General features: G+C 33.3%; 1 protein-coding gene across 21 annotated transcripts in view; it reads left to right on the forward strand.

Annotated features, from left to right (window-relative positions):
• Cspp1 (centrosome and spindle pole associated protein 1) overlaps window positions 1-24,985 on the forward strand; it is a 129,948-nt gene that overhangs the window by 76,956 nt on the left and 28,007 nt on the right. For 16 of the 21 annotated variants that reach the window (XR_002483686.3, XR_013423991.1, XM_021724890.3 and 13 more), the window contains 5 exons: window positions 11,915-12,067; window positions 15,746-15,858; window positions 18,505-18,654; window positions 19,237-19,383; window positions 23,306-23,410. Coding sequence is in view for 19 of the 21 variants with exons in the window: in XM_021724890.3 (XP_021580565.2) it covers window positions 11,915-12,067; window positions 15,746-15,858; window positions 18,505-18,654; window positions 19,237-19,383; window positions 23,306-23,410 (668 nt within the window). In the remaining 2 variants the exon portion in view is untranslated. The remainder of the gene's footprint in view (window positions 1-11,914; window positions 12,068-15,745; window positions 15,859-18,504; window positions 18,655-19,236; window positions 19,384-23,305; window positions 23,411-24,985) is intronic. The other 5 variants (XM_078017133.1, XM_078017134.1, XM_021724894.3 and 2 more) reach the window with 1 other exon arrangement.

The raw sequence follows: 24,985 nt of genomic DNA on the forward strand, positions 1-24,985 counted from the left end.
TTTTGTTCTTTTTTTTTTCAAGATTGTTTGGACAATTCAACTTCTTTGCATATTTTACTATTAGTTGCTCAAGTTCATTCAAATGTGGTTGGATTTTCTTGGGATTGTACTAATCCTAAAGATAATTTAGGACAACAGCATCTTAATATCGAATCTTTTGAGCCATGAATGTAGAATATCTATGCATTTATTGCTTTTAGTTAATTTCTTTCAGCAATATTTCAGGGGATTTTTAATATAAGATCTTATACACATACATTAGTTTTATTGTGTAGTATTTCATGTGTTTTCATGTTGTTTTAAGTGATACATTAAAAATTTCAGTGTCCATTTGTGTGTTACTTGTATATAGAAATATGGTTCATTTTCACATATTGTTTTTGTATTCTGTCTCTGCTAAATTAACTTTTTCGGCTTTTTTAGATTTTTTTTTGCTGTTTGTTTATAGAGACAATTATGTCAACTTGTAAGCAAGGATAATTTTTGTCTTTTGCTTGTGTTTTGTACTAGAATTGGAATTACAAACCAAATTTTGAAACCATTAATAGACATCTATTTCTTGTCCCCATAAATGTAGGTGGCAAGCATTCAGTTTTTCACTGTTTAAGTACCTGAAAGCTTTTATAGATTTTTTTTCTAAATCACATCGTATTGTTTTTTCCCTAGTTTTCTGAAAGTTTTCTTTGTGAATGTATATTGAGTTTTCTCAGCAATAAATGAATGGATATTTATTCATTTATAGATATTTATCCATCCATCTTGCTATGTTACTCAGGCTTGTCTCATGACTGGCTACTTAATGTGATTTTTACATTGTGATATTCAACTAATTTTGCTTTCCATGGGAAAAAACCCTGTTTGGTAATGGTATATTGTCTTTTTAACATTTTGTAGAATTTTATTTGCTAATATTTTGTTAGGGATTTTTGCCTCCACGTTCATAAAAAAATATTCCTTTGTTTTTATTCCCACTGAATAATGTTGTCTGGTTTCATAATACGAGTTGACAAGTATTTTCTCTTCTGTTGATAGAAGATGCAGTGAAGCTGTCTGAGGATGGGAATTACCTGTTTGGGACAATTTTAAACTATAAATTCAGTTTTTTTCATAGATAAAAAGATTCTCATGTTGTGTGAGCTTTCAAGACTTGAGTAATTCAGTAAACATCCATTTCATCTAAGTTTTCAAATTTATTGGAATAAATTTTTTATAACTTTTCTGTTTTTTTTTTAATGTCTAGATTCTATGGTAATGACTCCTCATTCATTCCTCATATTTTTAATTTGTATATTCTCTCTCCTTTTTTTTTTCTTAGTCTGTCTGGCCAAAGGAGTATAAATTTTATTGATCTTTTCATAGAACCAGCTTCAGTTTTTACTGATTTTCTTTAATATTCTTTTCTGTTTCATTGTTTTTTGTTCTTTATTGTTTTCTTCCTTTATTTTACTTTATGCTTACTTTTATTTTTCTGATTTCTTTATGTGGGAGCATAGATTATGATTTGAGACCTTATATATTTTCTATGCATTTCTGTATGGTACAAATTTTTCCTCATTTCTTTACCCATGCTTCACAAATTTTGGTATATTGCATTCTTATTTTCACTCAGTTTAATTTTCTGACTTTCTTTGTGATTTTCTATGACCAATCAGTTATTTGGAAGAGAAGTTTAGAAAAATTCCAAAGAGGTTCCCCCCCCCCCAATTTGTAGTCTTTTCTCTATTTTTGTTTAGAGAATATACTTTTTGTGATATCACTGATTTTAAATTTGTGAGATTTATTTCATGGACCAGTTATATTTAACTCTTCTTAGAGATTGTTATCTTTATTTTTTAAAAATATATGCTTATATACATATACAATTTATAAATTTATTATAATATATATGTTTATACTTTAAATTAGATTAATTTCAAACTATTTATTTATTACTAGTTAGTTGTCAGAGGTAGAAATTTTGCTTGCCTCTCTGAATTAACTGATTACAAAGGTGTTTGAATGCCAGCCATGAATTACTGAAATTTTGGGGATTATAAGTAATATTATAACATATTATAGCCATTTTCTTTAAATGTTTTAGTTCTTTTTTTATTGTTTGTTCAAAACATTACAAAGCTCTTGACATATCATATTTCATACATTAGAATCAAGTGGGTTATGAACTCCCATTTTTACCTCATATACAGATTGCAGAATCACATCGGTTACACATCCACATTTTTACATACTGCCATATTAGTGACTGTTGTATTCTGCTACCTTTCCTATCCTCTACTATCCCCCCTCCCCTCCCCTCTCATCTTCTCTCTCTACCCCATCTACTGTAATTTATTTCCCTCCTTGTTTATTGTCCCATTCCCCTCATAACCTCTTATATATAATTTTGTATAACAGGGAGGGTCTCCCTCCATTTCCATGCAATTTCCCTTTTTTCTCCCTTTCCCTCCCACCTCATGTCTCTGTTTAATGTTAATCTTTTCTTCCTTCTCTTCCTCCCTGCTCTGTTCTTAGTTGCTCTCATTATATCAAAGAAGACATTTGGTATTTGTTTTTTAGGGATTGGCTAGCTTCACTAAGCATAATCTGCTCTCGTGCCATTCATTTCCCTTCAAATTCCATGATTTTGTCATTTTTTAATGCTGCATAATACTCCATGGTGTATAAATGCCACATTTTTTTTTTATCCATTCATCTATTGAAGGGCATCTGGGTTGATTCCACAGTCTAGCAATTATGATTTGTGCTGCTATGAACATCGATGTGGCAGTATCCCTGTAGTATGCTCTTTTAAGGTCTTCAGGGAATAGTCCGAGAAGGGCAATAGCTGGGTCAAATGGTGGTTCCATTCCCAGCTTTCCCAGGAATCTCCATACTGCTTTCCAAATTGGCCGCACCCGTTTGCAGTCCCACCAGCAGTGTACAAGATTACCCTTTTCCCCACATCCTCGCCAGCACTCCTTGTTGTTTGACTTCATAATGGCTGCCAATCTTACTGGAGTGAAATGGTATCTGAGGGTGGTTTTGATTTGCATTTCTCTGACTGCTAGAGATGGTGAGCATTTTTTCATGTACTTGTTGATTGATTGTATGTCCTCCTCTGTGAAGTGTTTGTTCATGTCCTTGGCCCATTTGTTGATTGGGTTATTTGTTTTCTTATTGTCTAATTTTTTGAGTTCTTTGTATACTCTGGATATTAGGGCTCTATCTGAAGTGTGAGGAGTAAAATTTGTTCCCATGATGTAGGCTCCCTATTTACCTCTCTTATTGTTTCTCTTGCTGAGAAAAACTTTTCAGTTTAAGAAAGTCCCATTTGTTGATTCTTCTTATTAATTCTTGTGCTATTGGTGTCCTATTAAGGAATTTGGAGCCCGACCCCACAATATGTAGATCGGAGCCAACTTTTTCTTCTATCAGACAGAGTCTCTGATTTGATATCTAGCTCCTTGATCCACTTTGAGTTAACTTTTGTGCATGGCGAGAGGAGGGGATTCAGTTTCATTTTGTTGCATATGGATTTCCCATTTTCCCAACACCATTTGTTGAAGATGCTGTCCTTCCTCCATTGCATGCTTTTAGCTCCTTTATCAAATATAAGATAGTTGTAGCTCTGTGGATTAGTCTCTGTGTCCTCTATTCTCTACCATTGGTCCACCCACCTGTTTTGGTACCAGTACCATGCTGTTTTTGTTACTATTGCTCTGTAATATAGTTTGAAATCTGGTATCGCTATACCGCCTGATTCACACTTCCTGCTTAGAATTGTTTTTGCTATTCTGGGTCTTTTATTTTTCCATATGAATTTCATGATTGCTTTATCTATTTCTACAAGCAATGCCATTGGGATTTTGATTGACATTGCATTAAACCTATAGAGAACTTTTGGTAATATCGCAATTTTGATGATGTTAGTTCTGCCTATCCATGAACAGGGTATATTTTTCCATCTTCTAAGATCTTTTTGTATTTCTCTCTTTAGGGTTCTGTAGTTTTCATTGTATAAGTCTTTCACCTCTTTTGTTAGGTTGATTCCCAAGTATTTTATTTTTTTGAGGATATTGTGAATGGAGTGTTTTTCCTCATTTTCGTTTCAGAAGTTTTGTCGCTGATATACAGAAATGCCTTTGATTTATGTGTGTTGATTTTATATCCTGCCACTTTGCTGAATCCATTCATTAGTTCTAGTAGTTTTTTTGTAGACCCTTTTGGGTCTTCTAGGTATAGAATCATATCCCCGCAAATAGTGATAATTTAAATTCTTCTTTTCCTATTTTTATGCCTTTAATTTCTTTCATCTGTCTAATTGCTCTGGCCAGTGTTTCGAGAACTATATTGAATAGAAGTGGTGATACAGGGCATCCCTGTCTTGTTCCAGATTTTAGAGGGAATGCCTTCAATTTTTCTCCATTCAGAATGATGATAGCCTGAGGCTTAGCATAAATAGCTTTTACAATGTTGAGGTAAGTTCCTGTTATCCCTAGTTTTTCTAATGTTTTGAACATAAAGGGATGCTGTACTTTGTCGAATGCTTTTTCTGCGTCTATCGAGATGATCACATGGTTCTTATCTTTAAGTCTATTGATGTGGTGAATAACATTTATTGATTTCTGTATATTGAACCATCTTTGCATCCTAGGGATGAATCCTACTTGATCATGGTGCACAATTTTTTTGATGTGCCTTTGTATCCGATTTGCCAGAATTTTATTGAGGATTTTTGCATCTAGGTTCATCAGAGATATTGGTCTGTAGTTTTCTTTCTTTGAGGTGTCTTTGTCTGGTTTCGGAATCAGGGTGATGTTGGCCTCATAGAATGAATTTGGCAGAGCTCCCTCTTTTTCTATTTCCTGAAATAACTTGAAAAGTATTGGTATTAATTCTTCTTTAAAGGTTTTGTAAAACTCCGCTGTGTACCCATCCGGTCCTGGGCTTTTCTTGGTTAGTAGTCTTTTGATTGCTTCTTCTATTTCATCCATTGATATTGGTCTGTTTAAATGGTGTGTATCCTCCTGACTCAGTCTGGGCAAATCATATGACTTACGAAATTTATCAATGTCTTCACTACCTTCTGTTTTATTGGAATACAGGTTTTCAAAATAATTTCTAATTGTCTTCTGTATTTCTGTAGCATCTGTTGTAATATTGCCTTTTTCATCCCGTATGTTAGTAATTTGAGTTCTCTCTCTTCTTCTCTTTGTTAGCATGGCTAAGGGTCTGTCAATCTTATTTATTTTTTCGAAGAACCAACTTTTAGTTTTGTTAATTTTTTTCGATAGTTTCTTTTGTTTCAATTTCGTTGATTTCCGCTTTGATTTTAATTATTTCTTGCCTTCTGCTACATTTGCTGTTGTTTTGCTCTTCCTTTTCTAGGGCTTTGAGATGAAGTGTGAGCTCATTTTTTGTTGGTTTTTCCTTTTGTTGAGGAATGACCTCCAGGTGATGAATTTCCCTCTTAAAACTGCTTTCATTGTGTCCCATAGATTCCGATATGTTGTGTCTGTATTTTCATTCATCTCTAAGAATTTTTTGATTTCCTTCTTAATGTCTTCTGTAACCCATTGATCATTCAGTAACATATTGTTCATTTTCCATGTGATATAGGATTTTTCCTTCCTTCTTTTATCATTGATTTCCAGTTTCATTCCATTATGATCAGATAAAATGCATGGTATTATCTCCACCCCTTTATATTTACTGAGGGTTGCCCTATGGCATAATATATGTCTATTTTTGAGAAGGATCCATGTGCTGCTAAGAAAAAAGTATATCCACTTGATGATGGTTGATATATTCTATATATGTTAGTTAAGTCTAGGTTATTGATTGTGATATTGACGTCAATAGTTTCTTTATTCAACTTTTTTTTGGAGGATCTGTCCAATGATGAGAAAGGTGTGTTGAAGTGTTGTGGTCTATTTGATTCTTGAACTTGAGGAGAGTTTGTTTTATGAACGTCGCAGCACCATTATTTGGTGCATAAATATTGATAATTGTTATGTCTTGTTGGTGAATGGTTCCTTTTAACAGTATATAATGTCCTTTCTTATCCCTTTTGATTAACTTAGTCTTGAAGTCGATTTTATTCGATATGAGGATGGCCACTCCTGCTTGCTTCCAGGGACCGTGTGCGTGGTATATTTTTTCCCAACCTTTCACCTTGAGCCTGTGTATGTCTTTTCCAATCAGATGTGTCTCCTGGAGGCAGCATATTGTTGGATTTGTCTTTTTAATGCATGTTACCCGCCTATGTCGCTTTATTGGAGAGTTTAAGCCATTAACGTTTAGAGTTACTATTGATATATGGTTTGTACTTCCTGCCATGTTTGATTATTTATCTTTTTTTTTTTTTTTTCTAATTTAGTTTGTTTCTCCATGATTAGCTTTCCCCCTGTCCTCTGTCTTTACCGACGCACTTCCCACTGATGGTTTTGGTTATTGTTTTTCATTTCTTCCTCGTGTAGTGTTTTGCTCAAGACACTTTGCAATGCTGGTTTTCTGGCTACAAATTCTTTTAGCTGTTGTTTATCATGAAAGATTTTTATTTCGTTGTCGTACCTGAAGCTTAATTTTGCTGGATATAGAATTCTTGGTTGGCATCCATTGTCCTTCAGTGTTTGAAATATGTTGTTCAAGGATCTTCTCGCTTTCAGCGCCTGTGATGAAAAATCCTTTGTTAACCTCATTGGTTTACCCCTAAATGTAATCTGCCTCCTTTCTCTTGTAGCTTTTAATATTTTCTCTTTGTTCTGTATATTGTATATCTTCATAACATTGTGTCTTGGCGTTGGTCTACTGTGATTTTGTGTGCTCGGTGTCCTGTATGCATCTACAATTTGTATATCTGTTTCCTTTTTTATTTCTGGAAAGTTTTCTGTAATTATTTCATTCAGCATGTTACTCATACCCTTGGTATGAATCTCTGTACCTTCCTCTATCCTGATGACTTGTAAGTTTGGTTTTTTTATGTTATCCCAAATCTCTTGGATGTTTTTCTCGTGATTTTTTACCAGCCTATCTGAGTTGGCTAGACTCTTTTCAAGATGATATATTTTGTCTTCATTATCTGACGTTCTGGCTTCTACTTGCTCCACTCTGTTAGTGATACTCTTGATTGAGTTTTTAATTTGGTTTATTGTTTCCTTCCTTTCTAGAATTATTGTTTGATTTTTTTTAATAATCTCTATCTCCTAATAAAGATGCTTAACTTCTTCTTTTATCTGTTTATGTAATTCATTTTCAATGTGATCTTTCGCTGTTTGGATTTGCTGTCTGGTATCCTCTTTAAGGTTCCTTTCCAACTGTCTAAGGTATTCCTTGAGTTCTTTATATGCCCATTTTTTTGATGACTCTAGGTCCTCCTGAATATTTAGGCTGTCCTTCATTGTTTGTTCTCCTTTTCTTCCTTGCTTTTTTATGCTGCTCATGTTACTTCTTGTTCTGTTTGACTGCTGAGTTACTGTTTACTCTTATAAATTTATCTGATGCTTGGGAGGAAAGATATTAGAAGGGAAGGGAAGAAGTCACTAAAGAGAATGAGTGTAGGCAGGTAGAATTCAAGGAACGGGGAATAAGAAAATTGAAAAGAAATAAAAAGACAAAAGAACAAAATTGAAAATAAAGGGGTGGCTCCGGGACTGCAGCCTTACGCTTGCGCTGGAGTTGTGACGGACTCACTCCACCTTGGCTGGAGTCGTGACGGACTCACTCCACCTAGGCCCCTTTCTTGACACGGTGCTTAGTCTTTGTGGACAGATCTCCTTTAATGATCTTTACTTTTTCTTTTAAGATGCGGCAACACTTGCTGCGGGCGCGGCGGCGCGGGGCACAGAGTGGCTCACTCTAAATATTTTAGTTCTTACTTCCACTACAGTATAAAGAGCAGCATCTAACTTGTAGAGTTAATTTTAATTTTGAAATGTTAATTTAGATCCACAAATATAAAGATTATAAAACAAGTAATGAAAAAATTAAGTACAAAGTAATTTACCTGTAAGATCATACAGTTTAGCACTAAATTGTTCAAGGGGTAGAATTGTTTTCCCACACATGAATCTATGACTTTTTGTTTGTTTGTTTGCTATTCGTTTGTTTAGAGATATTCTAATGCTCACAATCTTATTTTGAATGATTTTTATTTAAGACCAATGTTTGCAGCTGGCAAATTACACTCTTAACCACAGTACTTTTTTTCTTTCTTTCACTTTTTTGTTGATTTCAAACCTTTTATTTTACTACTTTACAAAAATGGATGAGGAGTGGCCAATAGATGGACAAATTATTATTTTTTTTAAGTAAAATCAGTATGAATTTATCTTGATTGCTAAATCTGTTTTTTAAATCTTAAATAATAATTAAATATTCTGTGAAATTCTTTTTTATGTAAAATATATTGACTTGCACTCTAATTCAGAGGTCCATGTATAACAAACAGTAAATTATGTTATTGATTTTGAAGTTTATTAGTGTTTCTTTACTTATGGAATATTTATCTTTTTGTGTATACTTTATATAGGTGACTATCAAAATGAGATTATATTCCCTAAGCATTCACTAGGTTAACAGCAGAGTTCTGGGTGTCATACTGGAATGAGTGAATTTGCTCTACTGCAGTCGGATAATAGAAAAAAATTGAAGAATATTGTGAGCAATTTTATTTATAATGATCTTCTCGTTTACATAGGCCATTACTTATGCTGTCCTAGTGAATTGGAGTTATTTTCAAGTTATTTTGTTTTATTTCCAAACATCTCAAGGACTACAGCTAGTAGCATATGACCTTGACTTTCCCATCATCTTTCTCTTTTTATTCTCCCATATTCCAATAGATCTCGGGATTTGGTGATGATTTCACCAACCTACCCCTTTCCAGTCCTTGGCACTTTGGAGTTTTGTTGCAATCATCTTTTCTCTGTGATTTGGCCCAGTCCCATCTCTCTTACATTTATAGGTTTTCCACTTATTCTTCCCTTCTATCTCTGAACATGCTTAGTTATGCTTAGTTAACTTGTATTATTACACACAGATATTCTGCTCATTATGCTACTTTTTTATCATATAAAATATATTCAAAGACTATTGGTGTCATTTACCACTTTCTTTTTGTTAAAACTATAATGGTTTGTAGTTTCAACCACTTTCTGATGCTACATTTTCAAAAATAATTGTTCTTATTTCAATTTAATGGTTTTTACTTAGACCATGTCTCTTTGAACTGACAGTCCTTCAAGTCCTCTGCATTCTCTAAGATGCTATTTTTTGGTTCAGTAAGATTTGCTGGATGTGTATCATGAACCTATTTAGACTCTTCTCAGCTGTGAGCATGATCTCTTCTAAAGATTATTCTCTGACCTTATGTGCACCTTGATAGATAGGATGATCCATTATCTGTTCTTTCCTCTCTCATGCCTTCTATCTCCTCCCATGTTACTCCTTGGGCCTTCTACAGATTTGAAGCCTTCCCTGCCCCTGATCACTTTTAAAAGTTCAGTTCTAGCCTTTCTTTGCATCTCTGTACCTTTTATATTTGGGGGATTATTTGTACCTAGCATGCAAAACAAACTTAACTTTTCAAGTCAAGCTCATTTTTACTGCCATGTCCTGTTAAAGGTGTCATAATACAGTATTCAAACTAAAAGACATGAATGAGATCTTTTTGACTCCCTGTATCTAGTCAGTTAATAACTCTAATGTATGAGTTCTGCTTCCTCAGTGTTTCTTGGATTTTCTTCATAGAATTTATTTGTACTACTTCCATAATTGAGATTTATTGTGTTTACTTGGGTTCTTTCCATTTCCTCATTATTTCATCATCCTTTATTGTTTTTCATATCCAAGCTATAACATGTATCAAAAATATGACCAATTATTTTTATTCCATTCTCAGAAATCATTGAGGACTCTGGAGTTTTATTGCCTAAGTTTACATTCATGTGCCATTTACTTGGCTTTGTGAATCTTTGAACAAAATTGATTTAGTTCATTTTTCCCATAGATAATACTAGGGTAAAAATAACAATCCCATATCATATGAATTATTGTTTAGTATATAAAAATGGTGAATATTTAATGTTACTTGCCATTATTACTAATACTGCTTCAACAACTACCAAAACTGTTTCTCCATTACCATCTATAGAATAAAATTGAGAACCATCTGTGTGCCTTTTAGGACATTCCAGAATGGGCATCTAATCTACAGTTTCCTAGCTTATTTCTCATTACTCTATTACATGTATGTTGTACTCTAGGCAAGTTCACTACTTTAATGTTTCTGTAAGGCTCCTCATAATTTACCCTCTTGGAGCATTTTATCACATTATTGTAATTCTTTATTATTCTTTCTCAGTCACTTTTACCTTTAAAGCTTCTAGCCATTGTTATTCTTTTTTTTAATATTTATTTTTTAGTTGGACACACGTCTTTATTTATTTATTTTTGTGTGGTGGTGAGGATTGAACTCAGGGCCTCGAAAGTGCTAGGCAAGCACTCTACTGCTGAGCCACAACCCCAGCCCCATGTTATTTTTTTCTAGTCATCTTTACCTTTAAAGCTCCTATCCATTTTTTAAGTTCAAGCTACCCTAAATATTATGATATGAACTTCCCTGATTCTAAGCTCCCATTCTTTTTTTGTAACATTCACATCTTACTTGCCACATTCTGTTATTCTATGATTCATGTTCAAAATACATCATTGAACATAATGTGCTTCCTTATAAATACTTATATATTTAGGTTTGAGTTCATTTTTATTGCTGCAATTCTATTGCAGTTATTTGGGGAGAGAAGAACTACTTTTTGTTTTGTTTAACTTTTGAGATCTATAAACATTCAGGTATGTTGTGTTTCTAAGATTGAGGGGTTGTTTGACTCAGTTCTTGGTGCCCAGTTCTAGACTTTATTGTGTGTATTAGATATCTATTACAGTATCAAAACCACTCCAAAACCTAGTGTTTTAAAATAATAAACATTTACTCTCCTATAGTTTTGTGGATCTATAATTTGTGAGTGGTCCATAATTTGACCCATTTTCCACATGGCTCAGTGGGCATGATTAGTTCCTTGCCATATGAGCCTCTCCATAAGGCTTTTTGAGTGTCATTCAGCAGTTGGCTTTTTTTTTTTGGAGCAAGTGATCCATAGATCGATCAAGGTGGAAACCATGTCTTTTATGGCATAGCCTTAGAAGTCTAGTACCGTAATTTCTTCATTATCTAGTGATAACAAGTGACTTACACTGGGCATGATGGTGCACACTTGTAATCCTAGTGAATTAGAAAGCTGAGGCAGGAGAATCACAAGTTTGAGGCCAGCCTTAGCAACTTAATGAAATCCTGTCTCACAATTTAAAAAAAGGTCAGGAATGTGGCTTTACCAGTGGTAAAGTGTGTCTGGGTTCAATTCCCAATACCCCTATCCCCTTTTCCCCTACAAAATAAGTGAGTTACTAACTCTTTATGACACTGAAGGAGAAGATAATTGAGCTCCACCTTTTGAGGGAAGACTGTCAAAAAATTTGAGGATATAAAACTCCATTCCACCTATTTGTTTTCATTTTATTAGAAGAGCTGATGGATTGAGGTAAATTAATTTTACCATGAAGTGTTTTGAATTGTTGCTACATTTATTCTATATTGAATTCTATGTTATGAAATAACAGTGTTAATATGGCTTGTATGGAATGTCAAAAGATTTATGTATCCTTAATTTTTCTACTAATTTTGAGTTTATTTCACAGGGTTATCCTTTGAAAATGTTAAAGTTTTGATGATTTTTGTTTCTATTTTCAGAGCAACAACATATCATTGGATCACTTCCAGCTTTGTCTTATTGCTGTTTTTCTCTGATTCCCTATTTTAAGAAAATGTATTAAGCTACCAGTAAATTATTGAAATAAATGGTTTATTTTTCCCTCTCAGCTGATTTGAATAGGATGCACAGACAAAATATAGATGCCTACCATAACCCAGACGCAAGGACATATGAAGATAAAAGGGCTGTTGTATCTCTAGACCAAAATTTAGCCACTTCAAATGCTGAGAACATAGAAGATTCTGGAAATAAAAACTCAGGTTTTTAATCACATTCTATTTTTTTTTTACATTTCTAAAGTTGTTCAGTAACATTTCTCTTCTATTCTTTGACACAATTCTCATTGTGATTTTGAAAAGTTGGTTCATATGAGTCAGGATATTATTTACAATACTTTTCTAAGAAGTTTTGAAAAAACTTAAGTAGTTTTGAAAAAAGTTGAAAAGGGAAAGGTTGGTTCTTAATACTATGTTTTTTTGTCTATTTTACCTATTGTTAACATTTTAAATTTACTAATTGGGGGACAATTTTTAAAATCAAACACTTTTTACACCTACAATTTGCTTCTTTTTTAAAAAACTAATTATTTTTACATGAGCTCATTATTATTATTATTTGCATTACAATTCTTAATATACCTTTATACCACAATTAATCATATCTCTGTATACAAGATATGTTGACAGCAAATTGACATCTTCATACATATATTTTGTACAATGATGAAGGTTTCTTTCTATCATCCATGCAATTCCCCTTCTCCCTCCCTTTCCCTCCCACCCCTCTTCCCTATCTAGAGGCAATCATCTTCCCATGCTCTCCCTCCCTACCCCATTTTGAGTCACCCATCTTATATCAGAGAAGACATTCAGCATTTGTTTTTTTAGGATTGGCTAACTTCACTTAGTGTAAACTGCTCTAATGCCATCCATTTCCCTACAAATGCCATGATTGTATTATTTTTTAGTGCTGAGTAATTGTGTATAAATGCCACATTTTTTTTTTATCCATTCATCCATTGAAGGGCATCCAGGTTGGCTCCACAGTTTAGCTATTGTGAATTTGCTTCTTATACCTGTGATTACATTAGTGAGAAAGCATCAAGTATGTTATGATAAATTGTACAAGTAAATTTTTTTTGCTTGTTTTAGTGATGACTTACCCTCCCTTGTAAAGTCACAGTACACAAAGAAAAGAATTAAAAGTTTAATATCTGATCACAGACTTCTTTCTTAGCCAAGTATATTTGCTTTATTGTGAAATAATTAAAATTTTCTATAAGTTGAAATTATTCAATACCTTTTTTATGACTTGCCAGAAAAAGTTGTCATCATCTTCCTTTATCAAGTATATATGAAAGTATATAATATATTTAAGAATCAAAATAAATATAAAGAATATCCCACCTTGCAATATATTTTGATATTTATAAAAGTAACCATTTATTCACTCCCAAATTCTGCTTTTGTACTTTCACAGAACTTTTGATTATAGACTAGAAAAGAACTTTACATTAGGATGTTCTCCTAATAAAATTTTTACAACCTTTTAGAACACCTTAGGAGATGGGTTGTTTGTTTTTTGTGGATAGCTTTGTCATTATCTGATCTCTAATTATGAGAATATACTTTCTAACTTTGATCCACAACAGATTTTTGATCTTTGAGCCCAATTTTGATTTTTGGAGTACTAAAATTGGAATCTCTAATTTTATGAAATCATTAAATTTGTTCTCTTACTCTGTAGTAATTTAATGTGTAGTGTACTAGGAACATCAAAACACTTTTTCATAGTATTGCTGCTAAGAGAATTTTGGCTTCTTGTTATTAAATCTTTTTCTCCTCTTCACTTACTGCTTCTTTCAGTAGTCTGTATTAAGATTTCAGTGCTACAGATCTCTTCTTTATCCTTTTCTTCCATACTTTGTATTGTTTGTAGATTTATCTCAGCCTAGAACTTATTCTTTATTAGTAATTACATTTTCGGGAGTCTAGCCCTGCTCCCCCAGGAAAAACACTTGGAAAATCAATAGTTTCCATGATTTCTTTCCCAAGAGCATAAGACTGATGATTGAATACACACAGCAAGATTTGTTGTCTATGGCCTTTCTTTCCTACCACCAGGTTTTTATGCTGGTAGTATTGCTAGGGATGCTTTATTTTTTAAAAAATCATTTATAAAAATCATAAATGTTTAAAATTTCCTTTTTTGCGAATTGAAAATTCCCTAAGTTCAATTTTGTTTTCCTAAGAATTAGCCTCAAATAAATAAACCTTTTACATACAAGAAGCTATCCAAACCACCTAATTTGTCCTTTGCCATATAAATCTGTATGTGTGTATTATATACACACATACACATTCACATATGTGTGCTTACATACACATACATATGTGCCATTTAGTATTTTTTAAAAGGCCTTAGAAAACATCAAATATATCTGAAAATTGAATGTTTTAATGTATGTTTAAGATTCATTATCCTGGTATGTTTTGTCTTCATTAGGCCTGGTTTTTTTAGGCCCTTTATAAAGTTCTATTTTTCTTTTTTAAAAAAAATTTTCTTATTTTTTTTCTGGATTCTGGATTTTTTAAGTTTATGGTTATTACATGGGCTGATGTTTATAAAATCCCATACTAATTTGGCTTACAATTACATGCCTAGATGCATTCTATTTTCTTTACTTTTTTTTTTTGGTGGTGCTGGGGATTGAACTCAGGGTCTCTCACATTCTAGGTAAGCACTATACCACTGAACCATATCCCCAGTCCCTCTGTTTTCTTTATGTAGGGTAAATGTTTCCCTATCATTTTATTTTTTTTAAAGTTATTTCTAAAAGAACTTATTTTCTCAGTCTTGAATATTTCTTCATTAATTACCCCCAAAGGTTTAGAATGAGAGTGAATATCAGGGTGAAAGATAACATTCAATTTTGTTTTATTAATCAGTTTTTTCCCCACAGCATAAGATTTAAAAGAACCTTCAAGGTGTATGTTTGGTTATGTTTTCATTAGAAACATTTTCTAGTGGGGAAGAAAAGTATTTATGATGTTTAAGTTTTGACTTGACTTTCTGCTGATCTATTCAAATAAGCCTTAGTAAATTTAAATACCAAGGCAGGTAAACTGTAAAGCAATCTGCCTAAATGAAATGACACAAGTGAGGAAAATACGTGCTTTGGATTGATGGTACAAAAAAGGAGTTAGTAATTAAAAAAAAAATAAAGTTATATGAGGCTTCAATGTCATTTTTTATGTTTGTATTCAGAGAGATTCCTAGGGGATAATTGCTTCTTCACATTGCTTTTATGAAATAAAATTTCCCTTTAAGAATATATAATAATATTTATAGGTAAAATTTTTATTATTTATACTTATAAACCACTAATTCAGTAGTTTTAAAAATAAAAGCTGTTAAAATGATTAAGATTCATTCTAATTTGTTAAAAATGTCTTATGGCTGACTTGCTATCCTATATTTATATTATGGTTGAGAAGAATTTTAGAATTACCTATTTTAAAAAACAATTTCAAAACTTTCAATTGTGTATGTAATGCATTTTAATACATGATTAAGAACTATTCTTAAGCATAGGGTATTCAACTGTATAAGAATTTAAATATGTATTTTTTTCCTCTTAATTTTGGTTTGTAGCTTTTTCTATGATAAGAATTGTTTAGGCTATTAGTTTTTTCATTTCTGTAGTGTCTTTCAGCTATAGTATCATTTTCAACTATTAATTTATAGTCTTACCATTTTTCTTTTTCTTTCTACTTTTTTTCTTGTCTTCCGATTCTAATCTCAATTTTCCTCTTTGGATTTTCTTCTGGATTCTGTATTTAGCACAGCTTTCCTAAATCAGGATTGATTATCAAATTTTCATTCTTTAACCTTTATGTTTTTCTAATGGTTTATTTTTGTAAAATGTCTTATTCAAGGTCATATGCAAACACAGAGCTCTCCTTTTGCTCGGGGAAATATATTTTGTGAACCTCCAACTGATCTTCAGATTAAACAGCAAGAATTATACAAGAATTTTCTTCGTTTTCAGGTGAAAGGCTTATTTGACCATATTTTAACAGTTCCATAGAAATTCTATAAGTTAATCTTGTAGAGATTTTTTTTTAAATTCACAGGATGTATTTTCAATTCTAAAATCCCATGTAATTATCTAAAATATCTAATTTATACCAAATGTAGGTAGTACCAAAATTATGTTATTACTTCAGATATATCTGAAAAAAAGAAATTAGATATTTTATATATTGTAGTTGACTTTATATTTTCTAATCTATCTTCCTTTCCTTTCCTTTCCTTTCCTCTTTCCTTTCCTCTTTCCTTTCCTTTTTCCTTTCCTCCTTCCTTCCTTCCTTCCTTCCTTCCTTCCTTCCTTCCTTCCTTCCTTCCTTCCTTCCTTCCTTCCTTCCTTCCTTCCTTCCTTCCTCCCTCCCTCCCTCCCCTCCCTCCCTCCCTCCCTTTTCTTTCTTGTGTGGGGGAGTGTTGGAACCCAGGGCTTTGTGCATGCAAGACAAGCACTCCACCAACTGAGCTATATCCCCAGCCTTTTCCAAACTTTATTAGGCAATTAGTTAATAAGTCAAAGAATGCTGAGATTTCAAGAATTCACTCAAATATTAGCTACTACCCAAGGGTATTGGTCTCTGAAATTGTGTAACACTGCTGAGGATATAGAATCATTTATTAAACTTGAAGTACCTTGTGCTCTATTGATAACAAGTCAAAATTTAAGTTGCTAGAAATTATTTACCCATGGTCTAATGTACAATTTAACCCTCTCCCAATATCTGCCAATTGTATAGCTTTTTTATTGTTTATAAGATACTGTTTTACATGTAGTATCTCATTAAACTTCAAAACTCTCTGAGGGAAGATATTTTTATCTCTATTTTAATATACATAGCTGATACAGAGACTATCAGGCTTGTCTGTGGTGACAGAGCTATGAGGCCAGTGCTTGAAGTCAAGTTTCTTGACTTCAGGTATCTTATTTGTAGGTACCACATTTATACTTATAGGGACTTGTAGGAAGTCTTTCACTTTGAAAAAAACCCACTAGTACCATATTTCATCACATAATCATTGCAGATATTATGCCAAACTTTTTTCTGCAAAACAGTGAAGTGTGATCCTTTTTGTGAAACTTTTTAAAAATTGTTCTGTTATTACTTAAAAATCACCTATTATGCCAGGTGCTGTGGTGCATGCCTGTAATCCCAGTGACTCCGGAGGCTGAGGCAAGAGGATTGGGAGTTCAAAGCCAGCCTCAGCAATTTAGTGAGGCCCTGAGCAACTTATTAAGACCCTGTCTCAAAATAAAACAGAAATGGCTAGGGAGGTGGCTCACTGGTTAAGGGTCCCTGGGTTCAAACCTTGGTACCTAAAAAAAAAAAAAAATCACTTGTTATTAAACTGTCTTGTGCAAGATTAGAATGTTTGAGATAACTCTCATGAGTTGGAGGACTGTGCAGCATTCCTGTTGATATTGAGCTTTAGATTTATTAGATGTGTGATCCATTCACAGTTTACAAACTGGTATTTGATTTTGATGGAGAAGAAACCATGTAAGTGTGATTATTTTCATGCAGTAAGAAGAAGGGTTGAATATGAGATTTTTTGGATCGTAAGTGGTGTTTTGTCTAGATATGTTGTATTTGAATAAGAGATCCCCTGCACATTGTTTACTACGAAATACTAGCCTTGTACATATTTAATAGTGTGATAAATATCAGAAAAAGCCTCAGGTATATAAAATCATGGGACATGTGAGACAGTTCTCATTATTGAAAAAAATTGTCAGCACTTAGTAGAGCAACTTTGAAGCTAGAGGAGGAGATGGAGAAAAATATATAATATGAACAACCATAACTCCTTATCTGAGGGTTACATCTCTTTTCATGATTTTAAACCAGAGTCATGAATACATGATACCCATGCTGCCATCTTCCTTGCCTCATACATGGAAGGTTTAGACTCTTTTAGGGTTCTCTTCCCTTTAATTCTTAGATTGTGCCTTACTTTATTCTCCCCAACTCAAGACTACAGGTTCTAGGTAGCACTTAAGATGAAACTTAATTCTAAATCTTTGTATCCTAAAATCATCTTACACTTTAATAGATTTAGTTTACGTGTTTTTTTTTTTTCTTTCTTTCTTAACCATCCAGTAGGTATAAAAGGAGAAAAGAACATCTTGGGGAAATGGTTCTCATATAAATAACTAAAACATTAATTTCACTGTTTGAGAATACAAATCAAATATAAGAACTTTAAGATAAAATAGTAGCATTCATTATAGAATGATATAATTATGAATATTTATCGAGGGCCTTTTATATAGAAGGGATTTTTTTCTGCTTTTTATGTTGTTTCACTTTCATTCTTTGAACACTCTTTCAAGGTTTACATATTAACTCTTCTCCTCAGATGAGAAAATTGAAGACCAGAGAATTTCTTAAGTACACACAGTCTGTAAATATTTGAAGCTGAACTTAAAAAGCTTTTAACAGTGCATCATGTAGCCTTGTTAATAAAATACAGGAAACTGGAAAATTTAGGAACTTTTTAGGAACTTGCAAACAGAGGGGTATAAGTGTTGAATTTGTACGATACCAGGAAAAAGTAAATGGTGTTCTGACTTTTAAATAGTTTTTCAAAATAACAACTAAGTTTCATACTTTAGATTGAAGAAAAGAAACAAAGAGAGGAAGCTGAGCGAGAGAGACTGAAAATTGCAGAAGAAAAAGAAGAAAAACGGCTAGCAGAACAGAGAGCACGAATTCAGCAAGAGTATGAAGAGGAACAGGAAAAGAAAAGGGAGAAAGAGGAGGAGGTGCATTTTTTCCACTACTCTATTTCACTACTTAGCTGAATGTGAAATTGTTGTTTTGACTTGAAAAAAAATGTTTGTTACTTATAAGGGAGAATAGTCTTGAAGTACATTTTTAAAACATCAGATTAGTATCCATTCACTGGATATTATTTTATTGAGGTAAAAGCTAATTTAAGTGATAAATGATTCTTTTAGTCAAAATGTAATTATAGGCCGGCCAGACATGGTAGTATACATCTGCAGTCCTTTCTACTCAGAGTGAGGCAGGAGGATTGCAAGTTTAAGGCCAGCTTCAGCAACTTAGTGAGAACCTGTCTGAAAATATAAAATAAAAAAGAGCTGGGAAAGTAGCTCAGTAGTAGAGCACTCCTGGGTTTAAAGCTCCTGGGGGAAAAAGCTATGTAAACTCATTGAAAATGTCAGAAAAGATGTATTTTATTAAGTAGACAATTTCTTTATTTTAAAGAGTACTGTGTCCTCTACATCTTCAGTTTTATCTATATTTCAGGCAAGTAAGAGCAAAAATTTTAAAATAGTCTAGAATGTATACATGAAGTGTATATTTTTCTCTTATTTTTAAAGCAAAGGTTAAAAAATGAAGAGCTCATTCGGTTAGCTGAAGAAAGACGAAAAGAAGCAGAAAGAAAAAAGAAGGAAGAAGAGGAAAGACATAACTTACAACTTCAGCACTACTATGAAAGAGAAAATATGATTGGAGAAGAAACAAAGGTAAATTTCAGACAAAAATGTCAGTCAAACCCATATTTTACCCCATATGCACTGTGAGAATTGTAGAGTTTTTAGAAAAGGGGAGAAAGAGGAGGATGGGCTTGTGTTTTCCTGCTTTGTCTTACCACTGAATTTGGGTGCTATCTACTGAACTTTTCTGTTCGAGGTGCTAAAACTGTGTGTTGGTAGGTCTTTCTGCCCCATGAATATAACATGTTTATTTACCTTAGACAATTCTCAGTCTTGTTCTTCAGTGATTGTAATCCAAAAGTGGTTTATGTTTCGAGAACTATATTGAATAGAAGTGGTGATAGAGGACATCCCTGTCTTGTTCCAGATTTTAGAGGGAATGTCTTCAATTTTTCTCCATTCAGAATGATGATAGCCTGAGGCTTAGCATAGATAGCTTTTACAATGTCGAGGTAAGTTCCTGTTATCCCTAGTTTTTCTAATGTTTTGAACATAAAGGGATGCTGTACTTTGTCGAATGCTTTTTCTGCGTCTATCAAGATGATCACATGGTTCTTTAAGACTATTGATGTGGTGAATAACATTTATTGATTTCCGTATATTGAACCATCCTTGCATCCCAGGGATGAATCCTACTTGATCATGGTGCACAATTTTTTTGATGTGCCTTTGTATCCGATTTGCCAGAATTTTATTGAGGATTTTTGCATCTAGGTTCATCAGAGATATTGGTCTGTAGTTTTCTTTCTTTGAGGTGTCTTTGTCTGGTTTCGGAATCAGGGTGATGTTGGCCTCATAGAATGAATTTAGCAGAGTTCCCTCTTTTTCTATTTCCTGAAATAACTTGAAAAGTATTGGTATTAATTCTTCTTTAAAGGTTTTGTAAAACTCCGCTGTGTACCCATCCAGTCCTGGGCTTTTCTTGGTTAGTAGTCTTTTGATTGCTTCTTCTATTTCATCCATTGATATTGGTCTGTTTAAATGGTGTGTATCCTCCTGACTCAGTCTGGGCAAATCATATGACCTAAGAAATTTATCAATGTCTTCACTATCTTCTATTTTATTGGAATACAGGTTTTCAAAATAATTTCTAATTGTCTTCTGTATTTCTGTAGCATCTGTTGTGATATTGCCTTTTTCATCCCGTATGTTAGTAATTTGAGTTCTCTCTCTTCTTCTCTTTGTTAGCATGGCTAAGGGTCTGTCAATCTTATTTATTTTTTCGAAGAACCAACTTTTAGTTTTGTTAATTTTTTTCGATAGTTTCTTTTGTTTCAATTTCGTTGATTTCCGCTTTGATTTTAATTATTTCTTGCCTTCTGCTACATTTGCTGTTGTTTTGCTCTTCCTTTTCTAGGGCTTTGAGATGAAGTGTGAGCTCATTTTTTGTTGGTTTTTCCTTTTGTTGAGGAATGACCTCCAGGTGATGAATTTCCCTCTTAAAACTGCTTTCATTGTGTCCCATAGATTCCGATATGTTGTGTCTGTATTTTCATTTATCTTTAAGAATTTTTTGATTTCCTTCTTAATGTCTTCTATAACCCATTGATCATTCAGTAACATATTGTTCATTTTCCATGTGATATAGGATTTTTCCTTCCTTCTTTTATCATTAATTTCCAGTTTCATTCCATTATGATCAGATAAGATGCATGGTATTATCTCCACCTTTATAGTTACTAAGAGTTGCCCTATGGCATAACATATTGTCTATCTTTGAGAAGGATCCATGTGCTCCTGAGAAGAATGTGTATCCACTTGATGATGGTTGATATATTCTATATATGTCAGTTAAGTCTAGGTTATTGATTGTGTTATTGAGTTCTATAGTTTCTTTATTCAGCTTTTGTCTGGAGGATCTGTCCAATGGAGGTAGCGGTGTGTTGAAGTCACCCATAATAATTGTGTTGTGGTCTATTTGACTCTTGAACTTGAGGACAGTTTGTTTTATGAATGTTGCAGCACCATTGTTTGGTGCATACATATTGATAATTGTTATGTCTTGTTGGTGGGTGGTTCCTTTTAACAGTATATAGTGTCCTTCTTTATCCCTTTGGATTAACTTAGGTTTGAAGTTGATTTTATTTGATATGAGTATGGCCACTCCTGCTTGCTTCCGGGGACCATGAGTGTGGTATTATTTTTCCTAGTCTTTTACCTTCAGCCTGTGTATGTCTTTTCCTATCATATAAGCCTCCTGAAGGCAGCATATTGTTGGATTTGTTTTTTTTAATCCAGGTTACTCGCCTATGTGTCTTGATTGGTGAATTTAAGCCATTAACATTTAGGGTTACTATTGATATATGGTTTGTACCTCCAGTCATGCTTATTTATTTATTTATTTTAATATGGCTAGTTTTTCCTCTTTGGTTATTTTTTTTTTTCCCTTTACTGAGTTACCTCCCACTGTTAGTTTTGGGTGCAGTGACGCGGTACATGGGGATGATGCACTCTATTCGCTGCCATCTTCCCCATCCCTCACTCTTTAGTTTTTAACTTCTATCATCAGATTTTGATTTTTGAGTTAGCTTCTGTATTTATTTATTTATTTTTGGTAATTGAACCCAGGGGTGCGTAACCACTGAGCCACACCTCCAATCCTTTTTTAAATATTTCATTTAGAGACGGGGCGTTGCTGAATTGCTAAATGCCTCACTAAGTTGCTGAGAATGGCTTTGAACTTGCCATCCTTCAGCCTCAGCCTCCCGAGCCACTGGGATTACAGACTTGGGCCATCGTGCCTTGGGTAGTTTGAAATTTTTTATATGAACCTTAGTGTCATCTTTTAATTAGTGTTAGCTAAATCCACTTATATTTATTGCAACCAATAAGTTTGATCATATAACTTATTTTCGGATGTTTTTGTTTTTTTTTTTTTTGCTTCCTTGATATTTATTTTCATTTTACATGGACTATTCTTCATTTACTTCATCCTTATTGGTGCTTTAGAAGATTTATATTATCTTTATAATTCAGCCTATAGGTTTTTAAAAAACTTTCCTCAGATACATTTCTAATTTTTTCAATGTCAACAATGAAACTAACTTATGATTTTCTGGCATATAAAATGAAGTCTTTAATATCCACAAGTATATTCTGATCTTGTTTCCTTCCTTTTCTTTCTTTCTTCCCCTTGTTTTTCTTCTCTTCATTTTCTTTCTAATTTCCCTCAGAAAACATTTATTGTATATTTTTGGGAGATTTATGCCTTCATATAAATTTGAAAGCTATAAATAAGCTTTAATACACTATAAACTGAAATCTCATTTCTTTGGAAACACAGAACCTTACCAGGATCTGAAAAAAATCTTCTCATCCATGATTTTTTTTGGTAACAAGAGATAAAGATTTTAGAGGTTGACTTATGTTGTTTAACAGAAAGGAGTTTTGTTTGCTTCTTTTTTATATCATCCTATTTCCCTTTTATTATTAAGATGATGTTTTTCAGCCCAGTGTAGTGACCTATGCCTGTAATTCGAGCAGCTCAGGACCTGAGGCAGGTGGATTGCAAGTTCATAGCCAGTCTCAGCAATGTAGGATGGATCTAAACAATTTAGTAAGACCTTGTCTAAAAACAAAAAACAAAACAAAACAAAAAAAACGCGGGGGTGATTAGAGATGTGGCACAGTGGTTAAACACCCCTGGTTCAATCACTGGTACCAAAAAAATATGTTTTCACTTTGGCTATTTCATTTCTATATTTGGAATACTGTTGCTTTAAGTTTGTTGATTTAAAAAAAAATCCTAATCTTAGAGACATATTCTTTTAATTGGTATGTCTAAATTACTTTTATCAGAATCAATCTATTTGATCTTATTTAATTGAATTTGTGATTCAGATGATATTTTATTAAGCAACCTGAACTTCAATGGTGTTATACACCTCCAGTATATATTGTTTACATGTATATGTGTATATATTTCTGAATATTTTTATTTTTGATTTTTCAGCGCTTAAGACAGCCTTCTCCTGTAGTTCCTGCTCTTCAGAACAAAATTACAAGCAAACTCCAACGACCTCCTTCAGTTGACAGCATCATAAGTTCCTTTATTCATGTATATGCTTTTTGTTTTTGCTTGTTAATCTTCATTTACTTATTTTGAATTGAGGTATTGGATGAGATTTTCTTATTTATATTTTGGTAGGTTAAATTTTTTTAGATCTGAAGTATAGGCAGTATCTCCATTAATCTGTCTGTTCCTGCAGTTTATATTTGGCTCCTGGAAGTTGAGTATTTTTGACAAACTATAGTTTAGCAAAAGGTTTTGTCCAGGCTCTTCAAGAAGGTCCTTTCTTTGAAAAATTACCTTCAAGCTGCTATTGTTATGCTTATGAAGTCCCTTATATTTTACACTGAGTTATAATCAAAAGAGAACCAGGAAAGTCTTTTAGAAGGGTTGATCTTTGAGCTAATGCTTGAAGAATGAGTTGGAATTTGCCATCAAGAGAAACAGGGTGAAGAACCTTTAGCATGCCCAAATTGGCTAGATGGAAGACAGGACAGACGTGTGTGTTTTTGGTTTGGTATATATTTATGATACTTTGTGATAAGGCAACAGAGAGGGTAGAGAACAACAGATTTAGGGTATTGGAGAGTACTGAGATTTAGACTTTATGCCATAGACTTATGGATTCCAAATAGCCTAATTACCCAAATAGGCAAAGAAGCATTTTAGAGAAACATTTTCCTAAATTCCATCCTCTGAGAATCTTGATTCAGTTGGTTTGTGGTATAAAATGCATGGAAATTCATTGCAGTATTAAACAGGAGAATGACATGGCCACTTTAGTTTTGTATAATATTATCAGTGTAAACAAGTGTAAACATGGAGACAAGTTGAGATGCTTTTGTAGAAGTCCAGATGTGAGACTCTGAGGACTTAAAGGCATTGGTACAAAGAGCTGAGAAGGGTGGGGGTAACACCCTTTATATGAAGACATATAAACAGTGGTATTTCTCTCTCTCTTTTTTTTTTGGTACTGGGATTGAACCTGTAGGTGCTTAACCACTGAGCCACATCCCCAGCTCTTTTTTTTTTTTTTTTTTTTAAATATTTTATTTAGAGACAGGGTCTCGCCAAGTTGCTTAGGGCCTTGTTGAGTTGCTGAGGCTGGCTTTGAACTCTTGATCCTCCTGCCTCAGCTGCCCAAGTCACTGGAATTACAGGCATACATCACCACACCCAGCAAAAAGTGCTATTTCTTGACCAAGTGTATGGTAGGTAGGAGTCAATGGTAACTTCTGGTAAGCTTCTGGTAAAGGTTACATAGAGTAGGGGGTTGAGAGTGTATGGTAGGTAGGAGTCAATGGTAACTTCTGGTAAAGCTTCTGGTAAAGGTTACATAGAGTAGGGGGTTGAAAATATGAGCTGTGGCTGAGGAAAGAGTTTTGAACTAAATTTTGGAAAGTTTTGGAAATCATTAACATATTGTTGCTTAGCAAATTAGTATGATCCTCTAAGATGAATGTATAGAAGAAGTAAAAAGGGCTGAGAATGGAACACTGGGGAATTTAAAGTGTTTGAGAAACAGAGAAAAGAATAGACACAGAAAAGGTAAGAGAAAGTGGCAATGGTATCAATTGCTACTGGCCAAAAATAAGGACTTAAAATAGTCACTAAGCCAGGCAT

The sequence above is a fragment of the Ictidomys tridecemlineatus genome, chromosome 7, assembly GCF_052094955.1.
Source record: "Ictidomys tridecemlineatus isolate mIctTri1 chromosome 7, mIctTri1.hap1, whole genome shotgun sequence".
Classification (NCBI taxonomy): Eukaryota; Metazoa; Chordata; class Mammalia; order Rodentia; family Sciuridae; genus Ictidomys; species Ictidomys tridecemlineatus.